The sequence below is a fragment of the Vespa crabro genome, chromosome 10 (assembly GCF_910589235.1).
Source record: "Vespa crabro chromosome 10, iyVesCrab1.2, whole genome shotgun sequence".
In the NCBI taxonomy this organism is placed as follows: Eukaryota; Metazoa; Arthropoda; class Insecta; order Hymenoptera; family Vespidae; genus Vespa; species Vespa crabro.
This window is the reverse complement of record NC_060964.1, coordinates 8467194-8483734: the sequence shown is the minus strand read 5'-3', so window position 1 is coordinate 8483734 and position 16541 is coordinate 8467194. Positions and strand designations below refer to the sequence as shown.

Sequence of the window (16541 nt, the reverse complement as noted above, 5' to 3'; positions counted from 1 at the left end):
TTGATCCACAATAGACTAATTCATAACAATAGGATGAATTTTAAAAACATTGCATTTAAGTCACGCACTTGGAAAGAATATAGGAATTTTGTAAACAAAGGTATGATAAAGAATATATCACAAAATTCATTACAGAAAACGATAAAGAAGAGGAGAACAAGAGTGGCCTAACTTCCCAGATATAATAAAATATAACATATTTATTTACCCTGACGAGAAGATGGGCCGATGATTCGTCCTTGCCATATTCGTTACTCACGACAACCCTATACGTGCCAGATAATTCTGTTGTGGCAGAAGTAATGGTCAGCTTCATGTCGACGCCATTAAAAGATATCATAATGTCTTTGGACGCCTTGACTACTTGAGCATTTCTATGTAGCATAAGATTAGTATTTTTATTTAACGTTCAATTCATTTTATATCATAAAATCCAAATATAGTCATTATTTACCTATACCATACGACTGTAACTTTACGATCTTGTTGCGCGAGGCTTGCTATAAGTTCGACCGTTTTACCTTCCTCAATCGTCTACAGATAATGTAAATCATATTAAAACACAATAAGGATAATGTAAATAGCCGATAGAAATATTAATTTGCAAAATATTTACCGCCGACTTGAGACCAGTAGTAATTTGTGGTTTTTCACCCTCTTCAACTATTTCTGTCACTTCGACCACTTGGGACGTAGCTTCGCCCTTCTCATTACGTGCGACCAATTTATATATACCTTTGTCAGTTTTCGACATTTGTTCAATTTCTAATTTAACAGCAAATTCTCCCTATACATTAGATTTATGATTAGAAAAGTGAATAATTTTGGAGAAAATTGATAATATGTTTGCCACAAATGTATACCAAACGGTACTAACTTCTTTAACTTGTTCAACGTGTAATTTATGTCTAGTGTCTTCCTTAACAGCCTGTGTTTCTTTGAACCAAGTGCATTCTGGTGTAAATTTGGAAAGCACGTGGCACTCCACTATTACCGTTTTCTTCTTTACAATTTTTACGACCTTTGGTTTTTCCTTAATTACAGGTATAACTGAAAGTACGAAGAAAACGAAGGTATACGATGTATCTCACAAAGTCAAAGTCAAGAATCGAAGCTAGCATGTGTATATATATATATATACTTATATATTAAAGAACGATTAAACTTACTTTCAACGTTCAATGTTAAATTGGCATTAAGCTCCCCAAGATTATTTTTGATATTACACTTGTAAAGACCGGAATCTTCAGGGCCAGGATCACTCAGAGTCAATTTGATGTAATAAATATCTTCTTTTTCTTTGACGATACTAATGGAGATCTTGGAGGATTCTTTTATGACTTTTCCAGCGTGGGTCCATACTATCTCTGGTTTTGGATTTGCTTTCACTTTGCAATCCATAATAACCAGTTTACCTTGGTTCTGCGATTGTATTCGTGGTTTCTCCACGAAGCTTGGACCATCCCCTTCTGGTTCTGGCTCGGCCTCGATATTCAGATTTAGATTGGCGTTACTTTCGCCGAATTCGTTTTGTACGTGACACCTATAAGTACCACCGTCCGGTGCCGCAGGATCCTAAACAAATGGTACAAATAATATTTTTTATTTAGTATTTCTATATTATGTAACTATACTATGTAACTACTATAACGTGAGTATCGTTGAAGAGTGATACGAGGACGGAACGTCTCTGACCTTAATTTCTAATATGAGCTCATACACATCTTCTTCGACCGTTTTCGTCTTTATCGAAATTTTCGATGATTCTTTGACTACGTTGGCGCCACGGAACCATGTGACTTCTGGCTTCGGTTTCGCCTTGCACTTGCACTTCATCGTGATTAGGGTTCCACTTTCGTTCGGAATGATACGTGGCTTCTCGATGAATGACGGCGCAAAACCCGCACTCTCTTCTGTATCTTGGAAAGGTCCATAGTTAGACATACTTGCTAAAGATCATCCTCGGATTTCGGTTTTTCTTTTTTTTGTTTTTTTTTATATGTAAATTTTATATATATATATATATATGTATATGTATACATATGCATATATATATATATATATATATATATATATATATATATGAGATAAACAAAAAAACCGCGGTTCATGTTGCCATTCAGGAAGCAACATGTAGAGCGATTTCGATGACGTTACAAGTTAGGCACACTTAGTTACGAAGCCATTGTACAAGGACTTCACGATCTGTTTGCATCTTTGTTTACTCACCTCTATCGCCTAATTCAACGTACGTACCACGAGGGGAACAGAATGAGGACTTTTTGAACGTGCAGAAGTATGAAGGATCGGATAGTAGGAATATATCCTAATGATAAATATCACGAACTTTGGTCGTACGCGCGTAAAGAGACGCGTAGTAAAAGTTTATGGTTCGCGAACATGCAAGATGGATCGTGTGAGATAATGAAAACGAGAAGGAGATCTCTCCCATCGTTGTTCCGTTTTATCCATGCGGGCGGGCCTTCGAAAGGGACTTGCCTTGGAAATTCAAGGAGATGTTGGCGTTACTCTCGCCAAAGTTGTTAAACGCGTTGCAACGATAATTCCCGCCGTCGGCCTTGGTAGGATTCATGATCTCTAATGTGAGGAGATAGGTGTCCTTGCCGGTTGCCTTGCGAGACATCTTGACGCGACGACTGTCGGTTATCGCTTTCTGTCCTTGATACCAAGTTATATCCGGTACCGGATGTGCCTCTAGGATGCACTCCATTATCAGAATGTCCCCCTCCTGGCGGATCGTCGGTTTCTTCGGGAATCGTGGTGGCTTACCGTCCGGTATTCTGTATAAATCGACATTTCAGAGAAAGCAATCCCTATGTATATCCGGCCAGCTTCCGGTTTAAGAAACGACAGAATCTTCCAATTTCCTTTCACCGACGAATCTTCACCGCGCTGCTTTCACATTTAAACGTACAAATTTATAAAATATAATCATACTGTCATACGCTCGGAATTATTCTAATATGAGCGATTGATAGTAAAGCTTTCGGGGCAGCGCGGGGAAGATATTATGTAAGGCATCGTCTCGATGGAATAATAAACGACGCGCCTTAAGACGCTGACGCGTTATAAGACATTCAATGCGTACTTGAGCTTGTCACCACCCTCGAAGTTCAAATTAATAGTCGCCACGCCCTGGCCATGCTTGTTCTTTGCCACGGCCCTGTACTCGCCTGCGTCCTCCTTCGCTACGTTGTCGATCCTTAGCCGCGCGAGATGATATAGCTTCTGATCGAGTTCTAACGACATCTTGTATCTCCCACCTTCTCTGACCTCATCGCTACCATGGTACCTGTTTTTTACGCGTTACGCGCCATGCACACATATTGTCATTCGGCTTTCAAATGTAATTTTAACTTGAAAGTAGGGGAATGACGTTATAACGCCATATATGCTAACTTTACCGCATATCTTTGGGATATTATATTTTCTTGCATGCATGATTTGATATAAAAGATTCCGATAGAGTATTTCCATGATCGAATGAAAGCTAAATCCCTTACCACTTAACACTGGGTTTTGGATCGCCGGCTAATCGGCATTCAAAGGTGATGGTGTTACCGTCGTCGGATTGTCTTATTACCGGTCGTTCGGTGAAAGTCGGTTTAATACCGTCTTCGGGTACGGGTGCCTCGTCGCCTATTTTAGCACAAACGATTGAAATTTCGATACATGTACCTAAATCATTTTGATTCGCTTCACCCATTTAATCCTTTCATCCACCAACACAACTATTCTTACAGTAGTAAGAAATTATTATACGCTCGACGTTTTATCGTACAACCAGAAGAGTCACGTATCGATTCGGCTTATTAACGTACATAAATGCAAAAAGTATTTATATTTCGATCGGTTGAACAACGACAATGGTATGATTTATACATTGTACGACCAGCTCAAAGACAACGGTCTATAATCATTATTACGTTTTATAAAACGCAATATTAATTACAAGTTATCTAGGAAAACCTGCCTATCGAACCGACATCTTGTAGCTTAGGTTGCTTGCATTTTTCTAAAACTTCATAAAGTGCCAACGACATTTTCTTTCACAAAGCTGTGAAAGCATTAGGACAGAATGGATATTTACGTACGTGCGTTGTGTTCGTTCCACGTAAATGCGTAATACCTTTGAAATATCATACGAAAATGCAACCGCAAACGATCGTGATCGTTGAATGAGTTGCCTCGTCGTGCCAAATTAATCTATTATTACGATGTGCGTATATATAAAGGTATGTGTCAACGTATATCGTAACAAAAAAATTAAGTTATTTCTTTGCAAACGCTCTAATGAAAAATGAATAAAATAGCGAATGGAAACGTATTACGTAACACACAAACGCTATACTATTTACATTATTATTATTAGAAGTTATGTCTGCACATAATTTTATGATATTGTTTTATGTACATGATTGTCTATAGGTATGTACGTGTTTTACATAGAATAAGCAACTTAAAACTTTGCGAGCTTGTATTACGTTTAACGATCGTCATATGAATCTGACACAAGACAAACACGACTAATAAGTACAGATTGAAAAATATCACTGCAGCAACCTAACGAAGCGTCAGTATAAGGCAAATAAACGAACGCACTTTCTTAATTTTTTTTTTTTTTTTTGTAAGTAAATGGAATTTTCAAAATGGAGAAAAGAACTTGGAAATAATATTTATAGTTTCGTTGAAGAAAGTGCGCTCGAGGTGCGATCGAATAAAAAAAAAAAAAAAAAAACGTCATTTAAGCAGCATTTATAGTTATAGATTAATTCTTATCTGCTATCTACATTGTAATGATGAAATTTCTCCAAACGATGTTTTTCATGACGTTTAGTTGATTATAATTAAGTGGGCTGTATATCGTGGGCTCGGTCGAGCCGACATCGATACGTGCTCGTAGCTCGACAGCTCTGCTTACGATAAAGATAAATTAAAAAATAAATATTGGACGAAATTATGCTGGATAAAAGGAAAGAAGATAAAAAACAAAACAAAAGAAAAATAGAAAGAGAAAACAGAAGAAGAAGAAAGGAAGAATAAAAGATGATTGTATCTATTGAGAAAATGATCGAGAGAAGATAATTTAAATAGAGAATGAATAGTAAACGAAGAATCAAAATGTGACAAATCGTCGATATACATCCCGAGTCGAGGTAAGAATGAAATGTAATGAAAGTATTAGAAGCCTAGTGTATCCAGATTACACCTCTCTTTACAACTTTCCTAAGAAGAAAGTTGATACGTAAAAATTGAAACAAGCGGAGACAGGTGTAAGGTGGATCTTAACTATGTGTTTGATTATGTAGCAAACGACAGGATATATCGCTTAAATACTTACTATCGAAATTTAAGGAAATGGTAGCATTTGACTCGCCAAGCTCGTTCTTCGCTGTGACCTTGTATTTGCCAGCATCCTCGACGGTCACGTTTTTTATTTCCAGCGTGGCGAAGTACGAATGGCCATCTTTATCGACGGTCAGCTGGATTTGACAAATGTTCAAGTTAAAAACAAAAATATCTCCATGCAGAAATAAAATATTGGCGAAAGGTCTGACCTTATGCCTCGACGAATCCTTAACTGCATTTCCATCGTGAAACCACATGACTTTCGGCGTGGGATCAGCGGTAATGCGACATTCGAAAAGTAATCGTTTACCATCGTCCTCCTGTCGAATTGCCGGTTTTTTCGCGAACGTTGGTGCAATGCCATCGATTTGTCTGGAAAAAGATAAAAAATTCTTCACTCCCGTTACGAGATAAAAGATAAAAAAATAACGCAAACACAAGTAACATCAATTTGACACACGGCGAGCAATCAGCGAATTTATTTTATGCAATTTGGGCGAAGGTTACTTTTAATAGCCACTTTAAAAGTTTACCGCGATCCATTAATACACCTCTCGAATGAAACGACGAAGTCTTAATCGTAAAATCGCAAGTTACTGAAACAAGTTACGGTGCATCCCTGTGTCTATCGCGGAAGTGCTGGCAAATGGTGCACGGTGGATAATGGAGAAGAGTTGTCTTATGATCGTACATGCGTACGAGACCATTTGATAATTTATCGCGATTTTCGCACATCGTTGCCGTTTAGAAATAGTTGACGTTTTGTTTAGCTATCTCAGATAACGCACAAGTAGTCTTATGTAACTCCATTGATAGCTCGACCATTCCTTCTAGAGGCGTTACCTTAGAGGCGAGACGTTAGAACGCGTTGATATTTCTCATCGAGTTCAACGCACCCTCGACCATCGATCGGTCAATCTACTTAATTCATAATAATGAGAGAAATTTATATTAGGTTTGGCCAACGTTTAAAATAATGAAATAAAATTGATAATAGATGGCTCGTCTCTGTAGTATCATTGAACGTTGTTATGGAACGTGACTCTTCGAAAAGAACTATTTCGATGACGTATCCTCGATCTTCTCGTGGGCACTCGATGAGTTTGAAAGGCAAGTGCATTAGCCCGAGCGAAACACACGTTGCGGCTAAGTTTAGCGTAGAACTAGGCTGCAGCTGTTCCGTTCGGCTTTCTCAAGCGCCGATCGGCAAATTCTCTCTATACGTGATCGCAGATATCAATATCCTAGTTAAATTTCGTTGTAAATTTTCGACGTGAAACATTTCTTACTCGTACCGAAGGATAAATCTAACAACGTATGATTTAAAGGAAAGAAAAAAAAAAAAAAAAAAGAAAAAAAAAAGTAACTCTTTTCCAATCGATAATCGATCTTTCGATGTTTTCTTCGTCGTCCAACGAAAAAGACTTTCCGTTTCCGGCGTCGATCCAATTTCATTCGCGCAAATGTTTACATTAAATAAGACATAGATTTCTAACGTTCGAAAACTAAGTTGAGACGCTTGTACGAAGGAGAGTCTTCGCGAGTGTTTCGCGCCAGATCATACAAGTTTTTACTATCTCTGATAGCTCAAAGAGCAAAGTGTTACTGTTTTTACAACCTCCAAATTGATCTTCTCTGGATTAAGACTCATCCACGGTATTTACGGTTCCATATAAGACGATCTCCAGAAGCACCGATCCGTTATAATATTCTCGCGTTAAAGTGACGCAGGTACGTATCAAGTTCGCGTCTTCTATTTCCGCATTCGGTTTCTAAGCAAAAGTATATGCGTTTACATTGGCTAGAGATAGATGCGAAAGTTTAAATCTGGAATAGCATTCTTATCGGTACGCGCGAACATTGCCGAAAGCGTACAGAAATAGATGCGCATACCAAAACGGTTATTTTTGCCTCCACGCTTTTCACGCCTATCCAATCGCATTATTTACCAATCTTCGATAAAGCCGCACAATGGAATGAATACGTCGGATTGCGTGCAGATGTTAATCAATAAAACACGCCGATTAGTAGAACAGGAGAAGCAATTTAGATAATTTCTAAAGATTAGTATATCGAATCTCGCTCATTAATTTGCAATAGAAGCACTCACCCCCTTATTAATGGTTGCTCAGCAGCTAGAACGAAAAAGTAAAAAAAAGCGTCATACGCGGTATAAACATATATTACTTGCGAGAAATGAAAATAAAATGAATATAAGTGCGATAAAAATGAAAAAGCGTGAAGCTAGCGCAAACAAGGGAGCCTGGAGAAAAATCTATATTCCGTTTAACGCAACTTACTTCTCCCTAGGCTCATCCACGGCTGAAAAAAACAATGTGAGCATTTATGACCGATAATGAGGTTGAAAAAGAAAAATAAACGTTATACCTTAGGGAAGGTATAATCGAGGACGAAAATGGAACGAGGTCGTGCGTTTCGTTGGGGTTAACAAATCATCGATTTCTAAAAGCTAAAAATTCGTTTGAACTGCCTGATAATCGTAAAGCCGCTCTTCTCGCGGTTCGACTTCTCGGATAAAAATAAACCTTGGAACAAAACGCACGAGCGCATCGTAGCGTGCGAAGTGAAACGGTGCGTGACTTACGACTGAAGTTCAGGTTGATAGATGCCGCGACCTCGCCCATCTTGTTCTTGGCTTTGACCTTGTACAAGCCTGCGTCGGTCTCGATGACGTCATCGAGCTCGAGCACGACAAGGAACTTGTTCGTCCCGACGCTTTGCATCTTGAAGTTTGTCCTGTCATCCTCCTTGAGTTCCGTCTCGCCACGGAACCAAGATATATCCGGTTTCGGTGAACTGACCAGCTGACACTCGAATATCAGCTTATTCCCGTCGTCCTCCTGCCGAAGCTGAGGCTTCTGGGTGAAGCTCGGTGCGAAATCGTCGGCGACCCCCATGTTTACGGGGCGCCTGTGTTCCTTTCGTTACCCGCTAATCCCCAAAGGATCGTACCTCGTTTTGTCCTCAAATTACGCAATTAATCCTCCTCCTCTTTCTCGCTCTTACGTCTCGTCTTCGCGTAAGGATTTATTTTATCCTCGAGCCAAGGATACCGACCTGCGGCACCACCATGCAACCTCTTTCTTCGACTCTTCGTTCCTTCGTTTTAACTTTCAAAGTTCACCTCTTTCAGGACCTGCATATAGAATCGACCAGTTATTATCGGGAGCTCTCCTAGAGTTCAAAAGATCGTGCGATTGGAACGGATCGGACAATAAATCGAGCGTGGTAAACGGCGAATTTTCGTGGAATCCGTTACTCCGACCATATTTTCCAAGATACTTCGACAAGGTCGAAGGGTGACGTAAGGCCTCTATTATTAAAACGACTTTTGGCTCGAAAATAAGTGGACTGGTTATCTTGATAATCGGTTATTATGTTTGGCATATGCCTCTATAAACGTGAATATTCGCAGTGAGCAGCGCTAACCGTCTTATGGACGTATCTTTTAAAAGTAACTTTTTGCTTCAAAAAATATTACTCGCAAACAATGAAATACTTGTTTTCATAAATAAATCACACGCGCGCGCGCGCGCATGATAATTAATAGTTAATAGAGACTATTGCAACAAACACCTGAACGATTGCAGTCGTCAAATGTTAGCGAAAGATGAAGAAAAAGAACGACGTTACCGATTGCAACTTGGAAACTGTTCAGGTCATAAAACTGAAATAACGCGACAACCTTCGAGGAACATAAATTATAAGTATATCGAGAAGATGAGGTGGTGGGAATAAAGGAGGGAAGAGACTCGCGTGTCGTGAAATTCAAATGAAAATCATCCTCGTCGGTCTCCTCAACGATTAATGAGAATCGTATATACGATTGGACGATAAATAAGACGAACGATAAAACTCTCTTTAATGGCATAAATTTAAATTTGCGTTTGGAATAGAAATTATTGACGGACACCTGTCAACTTGCTCGACAATGCGAATAAATAACACTTAATTAGGCGAGATTGAAATGCATGGTTGCAAAGACCAACGAAATGGTGTATCAAACGAGTGGACCAAGTATTACAACGTCATGGTAAGACTTGGCAGCCAGCCCTAGAGCATTCTCGAGATTGCTACTCTTCGTAATTGCCATTCGCATTCCACCACCCCTTTCTGTAGTCTGATTTTCAACCATCGCAATTTGTCGCGTCAGTTATAGTTAAGATCAATTACGACGAGTATCGTTTAAGGTTCCCTGGAAAACATACGAATAATGACATAAACGTGGCTAACTTCTTATCCTCTGACCAATGTTCTATATTAAGCAGACGACTATTCGCTATAATCTTCAACAAGGGTAAAACTGATACAATTGAAATCTTTATGAGAACGAATTCTATTATATTCAGAGAAAAGGTTCATTCGGTAATACCACTTATAGCCAAAATAAATTGGTCGTTGGACGAATGGACTAGAGCATGAGACTCAACCTTAAAGTTCCTTGCTCTTTGTCGGAGGCACACTTTTGACAGAGCGGGCTTATGTGTGCCAAGTGAAGAAGGGAATGACCGAAGATCGGAAAGGGACGCATTTGAAAATGACGATATAACGTTCACGTACTTTAATCGATTCGTTGATACTTTTAACGCGGTTGCGAGTATACGTTGCTCGTAAGAAAAACCCACGAGACTATTTTGTTACGACGATCGTTTATGAATGATTACAAATTATGACAAAGGACTATGACTTTATAAAGTATGCATCTACATATCGATACGTATTTATCAAGGTACGATGATCTAAATAGGACAATTAAAAACAATTAATCATCGAGTGGCTTTGAAATTAGGTAACTTCATACTTTTCGTGACTACAGATCGTAATAGTTGGCCCATCTTGGCATAATTATACATATGTCTATTTGGGATGCAATACAATGCAATGACACAGCGTCCTCGTAACAGATACTGCATTGTAATGGAATGCAATTGAGTATTGAGATCGCCAATCGTTATGAATACTTTCAAGCAGGTCAATAGCATTGCGTTGCAAATTACTATAGATAATATATCTAGTTTACGTATCGCATGCATAAAAATCTCTAAAGATAAGACAAAAACGAAGGGATTTCTCGGGGTTCTCCGTTTTAACGTTTTACATACAATATATCGTATTATTATCTGGAGACGAGGATTGTTTGTCCGCACGAATTCAGAAATCCTGCTGTGTGTCAGGGTTGCGTCAGGGTTGCAATTTCGTCGCGATACGATGATTCATATTTTCAATGGTAGAATATTATCTAAGATTACACATAAGTACGTATGCGTTCAACCACGTCGCATCTTGCCTACGAGTATATTAAACGTTATACGCTATAGACGAGCTAAAAAGTTATAATTGTTAGGTGAGCGATGTACCGTGAGCATTTAGCCGAGTATTCGTTGGCCGATCTTCCATTTCTCGTTTCAACTCGAACACGAATATTTTGGTAGACTGACTCAAAGACGCGCAGTCTGTGCTCTCTTCGAGGGACACCTCGAGTTCATTTCCAAAAAATAAATCATTGCGTAATTCATATTAGATTCTCTATTCTATCCTGAAAAATGTCCTGTCGAGCGGAACCGACGAGATGAGTAAAAGTAAGAGGATATAATTACACGTGATTAAAGTATCTAGTAAATTAGAGAGCCATCGAAGATTTCTCTTGACAATATGGAATGCGAGATATTTATAAATCGACCAGGTTTTCTGCGTGCGGCTTTTTCGGTGCTTCGCCGGGAGGAGTGTAGGAAAATTATAGAGATCGCGCCCACGCCGTATTTTATGCGCTGGCATGAGTTGCCTCGAAAAATCTCTAGAGACAATTGGAGGAAATATCGAAGGAGGAAAAGAAAGGGCAGGGATAAAAGCGAAAAGAGCGAGTACGGAGGAAACGGATGAACTATTCTAAAGACGATGATGAAAGCCGCGGTAAAAAGGATAGACGGAGCGACGAACCGCTCCTCCTCGCGTTACGCTCTCCTAAAAATACGCGGACACCGAGCCCAGATACCTAGATAGTAGTCTACTAATAGTTCGCGACAGCAAGACGCGACGAGACTCGTGGCGATTAGTCACAAAGTCGAGCGTCGTTTAACGACGTATGCTTGTCAAGAAAGCCGGACTTTACTCAATGCGTTCCTTCACTACACAAATTTCCGCCTTTCTTGCCAATGCGATAACGTCTCGTTCTACACCGTATGTAAGTCATCTTTTGACTTTTTCTCCTTTTAACTTTTCGCGATTCAAGCGGAAAGACAACGCGTACGCAGCACTGCCCAAAATCGAAAAGAGATCGTTTCGAGCGTCGCATATATCCTCGACTGCTATCACTTTTCTTTCTTCCAGTCGACTCCTATACGTTTTTTTCACATCTGATTCGAAGAATATAAAAACGAGATTACCTAAGCACGCCTACGACATTTCGCTGACAGGTAAGAGGCTCTCGTCCACAAAATCACGAATGATAAATCCTGATACGAGAACACTCTGGGCACTTGTTGGACGGAGGGGTGAAGAGACAGAGACAGAGACAGATATATACATACATACATACATACATACATACATACATACATACATACATACATACATACATACATACATACATACATACATACATACATACATACATACATATATATATATATAGAGAGAGAGAGAGAGAGAGAGAGAGGAAAAGAGAAAACACTTTGACGCACTCCGAAACACTTGGAACGATCGGCTCGGCTTCGCTCGCTCACGCACGCTTGTCATTAACGTGTCCCATCAGTGAAATCTTCAGACTTACTAGAGGTAGAAACTTACTCCCGCGTATCCAAAGTAGAGAAAAGAGGATTTCTTTACTTCTCGCGTAGAAAATTGTTTAAAACGATGTTCACACACGCGTCGATTCAAAATGCTTTCGCGAACAGAAGAAACTGCCAAGAAAAGGAAAAGAAAAGAAGAAAAAAAAATGATAACCAGTGGAAACAATGGTATCGCTCGTCTTCGTCGTCGTCGTCGTCGTCGTCGTCGTCGTCGTCGTCGTCGTCACTGCGTGGTCGTCACTCTTTTTTTCCCGTTTTCTTTATATTATATTCCTCTCGTCGTTTTCGTTTATCCTTCTCGTCTTATCTTCTTCTTTTTTATAAGTAGCGCCGTCGGTCGTTCTTTCTCCCTCTTTTTTCACCCGTCCCTATAGCCGGGGCCCCGCGCGCCAACTAAACGCACGAAATCTCGCAGCAGCGATTCGAAGTCGAGCTCGCCTTCGCGAGTCTTCCACCTCCACCGCCACCGAAACACCCCTCCGAGCATCTTTGCGAGTTTCCACCTCCGCGTTACCGCCACCCACATGCTAAGAAAGTCAAGCTATACCAAGAGAACGACGACGACGAGGACGACAACAATGTTACCTTGTATATAGAAGAGGCAGCCTATTCGAGGGCACCTAGATGCAACCAGACAACAATGCGACCTTACTACGCACATATCCGGCCTTTGCGGCCCAATTTTTTTTTATTTTCTACTCTACGGTTTCCTTAATATTTCACATTGAGCATCTTCTCGCTAAAAGATTTATAAGAATATTAAACTTATCGAATGAAATACGAGTAATGCGAGAGGATATCGGATTAAATGTTGGAACGATTAATAACACACACCTACGACGATAATTATCCAATTCTGTTTTCCTACCGAGTTCCATTCTTCCGTCGTCGCCCTACCTACGCCCCGTTAGTAAGTTCCTCGCACTGTCGCAAGATCCTCCGACCGGTGTTATTTTATAAAAAGAAATTCAATGAGTCAATCGTAAATAATTTTACGTTTTTGACATTGAAATGTCATCGGCATATAGTTTTACACGTTTGAAAATACATTGAAATCTCATTGCTTTTAAACGACATTCGTATTTGCGATGAAAATTAAAAAAGGTAGGTATACGTCCAAAACTAATCCTTATGTAATGCAGAATACAACGACAATCATCGACCAGTCATACGAAAAGAATGCTAGAGTGACGTACGATCTGCGAAATTAGATGTGAAAATAGCGCCGCTTAATTTTCCCACTTGCCAAATATATCGTCGACGAATCGTTCATACCGATCTAATGATCGACATCCTTTTCTTTCTCTTTTCACGATCCGCCACAATGATATTTAATTAAAGAAACCCGCATAGACATTTGCATAGCATTTAATTGAGCGATAAGATATTTATAAGTAATTAGTAACGCGAGAAAAATTCGACTTCGTCGATGAGTCACGACGGGGAGTCCTTCGATTGCAAATCCTTGGCAATGATTTTAAAGGAGAGAACTTTCAGGGGAGAGGCGCCTAACGTTCACCTAAATCGCAAGTATCTATGAAATTTAATTAAATCGAATTGAGCTCGCGCACGCGTACACGGACCCAGAAAAAAAATATAATCTCGCAGAGATTCTTCTTCAAAAAAAATTGTATTCGCGAAGAAAAAAGTAGGGACAGGGAGAAGTAGAACGGTACGCGAAAAGTGGGTCTTGGCCAGCGCGCGAAAATAAATTTTTCGTTCCAACCAATCGTTTCTTGCTCGTTCCTTTTTCTCTTCTACATCGTTTCTTTATTACTTTCTTTATCGAGCCGAATCGAGCCGATGAAAGAATCTCGAATTTTCGTTCGAGAAATAAAGAAAGAAAGAGCAATAGATTTATCCTTTGAACATTCTATTTCCTAATAAGATTGCCGATCATCGAGCTAAAATAACATCGAGAGAGAAATATTTGAAAAGCGGATAGATTGGCGGATATGGCCGCTTGTCGATAGAGAAAATCCTCGGTGGAAGAAATCACGTACGGCATCGAGATCTCTCTGGTTCTGGCAAGCCGAGCACTTTTCTAAATATACACGATCACCCCTCACCGGCGAATCTATCTTTACGTATTAGAATCTATACCTAACAACTCGAATACTCGCGCTTTTCGAATGACTATCAGGCCGATGTTATTCGAGAATTACTCAAATCTGCACCGTCTGCTTGGCTAAAACTCTTGGCTAAAATTGCTTTTCCTGACCGATTCGCGGCGAGATAGCAATCGCTAGATAGTAAGCCTTGACTTCGAATTTCGCGATTGAAGTCAACTACCGGACGAAGAAGCTAAAGCATTCCTTTGCCGTTGAAACGTTTGACCGGTTGTCCGATCGAAAAAGTCACAAGGTTAGCTAAACCTCGTTAATCGTAAAAATAGCGCAGACGTTTCAGCGTAAAAAGGGGAAATAAATCGATAATAGACGGATCGAGAAACAAGCGTACATACGCACGTGCATATATATGCATATATATGTAGATACATATATATATATATATATATATATGTGCACATATATACAGGCATATGTATATGTATATGTCGGTTCGAGCTAAGCCTTGTTCTTTGAAAATATATAAGCGTACCGGGAATGAATCGGTAACTTTTAAAATAACATTTTCTTTCTCGGTAAAGCACCAAGAGAGAAAAAGTTGATCGGCAAAAATTTCTATCTATCTTGTTTTTGAAAAGTTTCTATTCAAGAAACTTTGATGACGAAGGAACCTAATTCGTAGTTCTCGGTATTACCCTAGATCTTAGGCATCGATAATGGACGCGCGAGTTCACAGTCGGATAGCAAAGTCGCGAGGCTCGTATTAAACGGATTCACAGGCGAAAATACGACGACGAAGAGAAATAAGCAAAGAGAGTCACGTAGATAAATCTTCGCGATTCGTAGAAAAACGAGCACGGGAAACATCGGAGAAAGAAAAATGCCAGATGCAAGCTCGCAAATTTGCAACAAGACCAGACAAGGGAAAATAGCATAAAATATTGTACAAAATTCGATCTTTATTTTCTCCATGATTAATCGAGTTTTGCCATAAAATATATGTGATTTATTTATTGAGATTACGACGTTCTAAATATTCTTATAGGATATTATTTGTCTATTTTCAACGCGATAGATATTGGTCAAACGTGCGTCGAATTCGATCGGAAAAGTGATCGTGACATGCGGCAAAATCGAAACAGGCTCGAACGAAATTTCATATTGAATCTTCGTTGTCGACCGAATGAACCACATTACCGAAGTTTCACGAATTATGCTCGAAATATTTTTAGGAGCCGTCGCTTTTAGAGCCGACAGAAACGAAAGAAATCGCTGTCCCTGCGAGATCGTAACACTTTCCGAGCTCCTCTTTCATAATGTGTCACGAAACTAACTGCAAGTAGGAACGTTGTCGCGAACGTTTAGACAATCCAAATATGACTTTCCTACACTCTCGTTGGGAAATCTTTTGAATTCGATAGACAGTCGTCGATATTATTGTACAAAGGGAATTAAAAAAATCTGAAGGAAATGGCATGAGTTGATCGAGGAAAATAAGCAAATTCTTTACGCTTGGCGTTGTTACTCAGCCGAGCGTAACCACCGTGCTAACGGAAAGGAGACCCTTTGCGCCTTTATCCAAGGCGCTTATTTCTTCGTTTATCGGATTTCTCTCAAACGAGTGGAACCGAGTGGGCGAATGGCTCGAGTATATGGAACAGCCGATCTAAAGTTAGACGTCGGTCCGTTCTGGAAATAGATGTTATGAGTGCGAGGACAGGACAAGACACCGGCCTATTATGTTTGCGCCTCGGTTGACGATGTTCACGATCCTAAAAGAAAAAACGCAACGAAGAACGCAAGTACTTCTTTGCTATCGACAATTACAAAAGTACAATTATGCATTTCTATTTTCTAATAAAGAAAGGACGATTGGAAATTCCTTTTCCAAATTAAAAGTACGAATCGATTAAAAGCGTCGAGGATGACGCAATCGAGTGGTTCCCTTGGCAAAGACTATCCGTTAGAATCCGTTTATTATTTCGCGGTAAACTCTTCTTACTATCTCGCTGTAACGCGGTCGATGCGCATGGCTGACAAGAGCGTGGTTTTACTACTTGTAGTAAGGTCGGCGCTACGAGCGACGTAACGTTGTCGTATAAAACGTCGTCGTCGTCGTCGTCGTCGTCGAAGAATTTGTCGGCGCGCGCGCGCGCGCGTCCCGAGGAAAATCTATTTGCCGAGTGGCAATGTCTATTTCGAGAGAAACGGCACCTACGTGTACGAAATCGCACCATTGACAACGAGATCTCGCTGAATCGTTTCTTGCCAATATACTTACGAGTTTTGTCAC

At 39.9% G+C, this 16541-nt stretch overlaps 1 protein-coding gene across 13 annotated transcripts in view; it reads right to left on the bottom strand.

Moving 5' to 3' along the window:
• The window catches only part of LOC124427325 (twitchin), a 64396-nt gene extending 51817 nt beyond the window's left edge, over positions 1 to 12579 (bottom strand). For all 13 annotated transcript variants that reach the window (XM_046970107.1, XM_046970108.1, XM_046970110.1 and 10 more), the window contains exons 1-14: positions 12161 to 12579; positions 7976 to 8527; positions 7671 to 7692; positions 5580 to 5742; positions 5363 to 5504; positions 3525 to 3660; positions 3110 to 3313; positions 2500 to 2801; positions 1696 to 1913; positions 1170 to 1575; positions 878 to 1050; positions 617 to 787; positions 455 to 534; positions 209 to 374 (exon numbers count right to left, since the gene is read on the bottom strand). In XM_046970107.1, coding sequence (XP_046826063.1) covers positions 209 to 374; positions 455 to 534; positions 617 to 787; positions 878 to 1050; positions 1170 to 1575; positions 1696 to 1913; positions 2500 to 2801; positions 3110 to 3313; positions 3525 to 3660; positions 5363 to 5504; positions 5580 to 5742; positions 7671 to 7692; positions 7976 to 8288 — 2496 coding nt within the window. In that variant the 5' untranslated portion in view covers positions 8289 to 8527; positions 12161 to 12579. The remainder of the gene's footprint in view (positions 1 to 208; positions 375 to 454; positions 535 to 616; positions 788 to 877; positions 1051 to 1169; positions 1576 to 1695; positions 1914 to 2499; positions 2802 to 3109; positions 3314 to 3524; positions 3661 to 5362; positions 5505 to 5579; positions 5743 to 7670; positions 7693 to 7975; positions 8528 to 12160) is intronic.
• Between the last annotated feature and the right edge of the window lie 3962 nt (positions 12580 to 16541).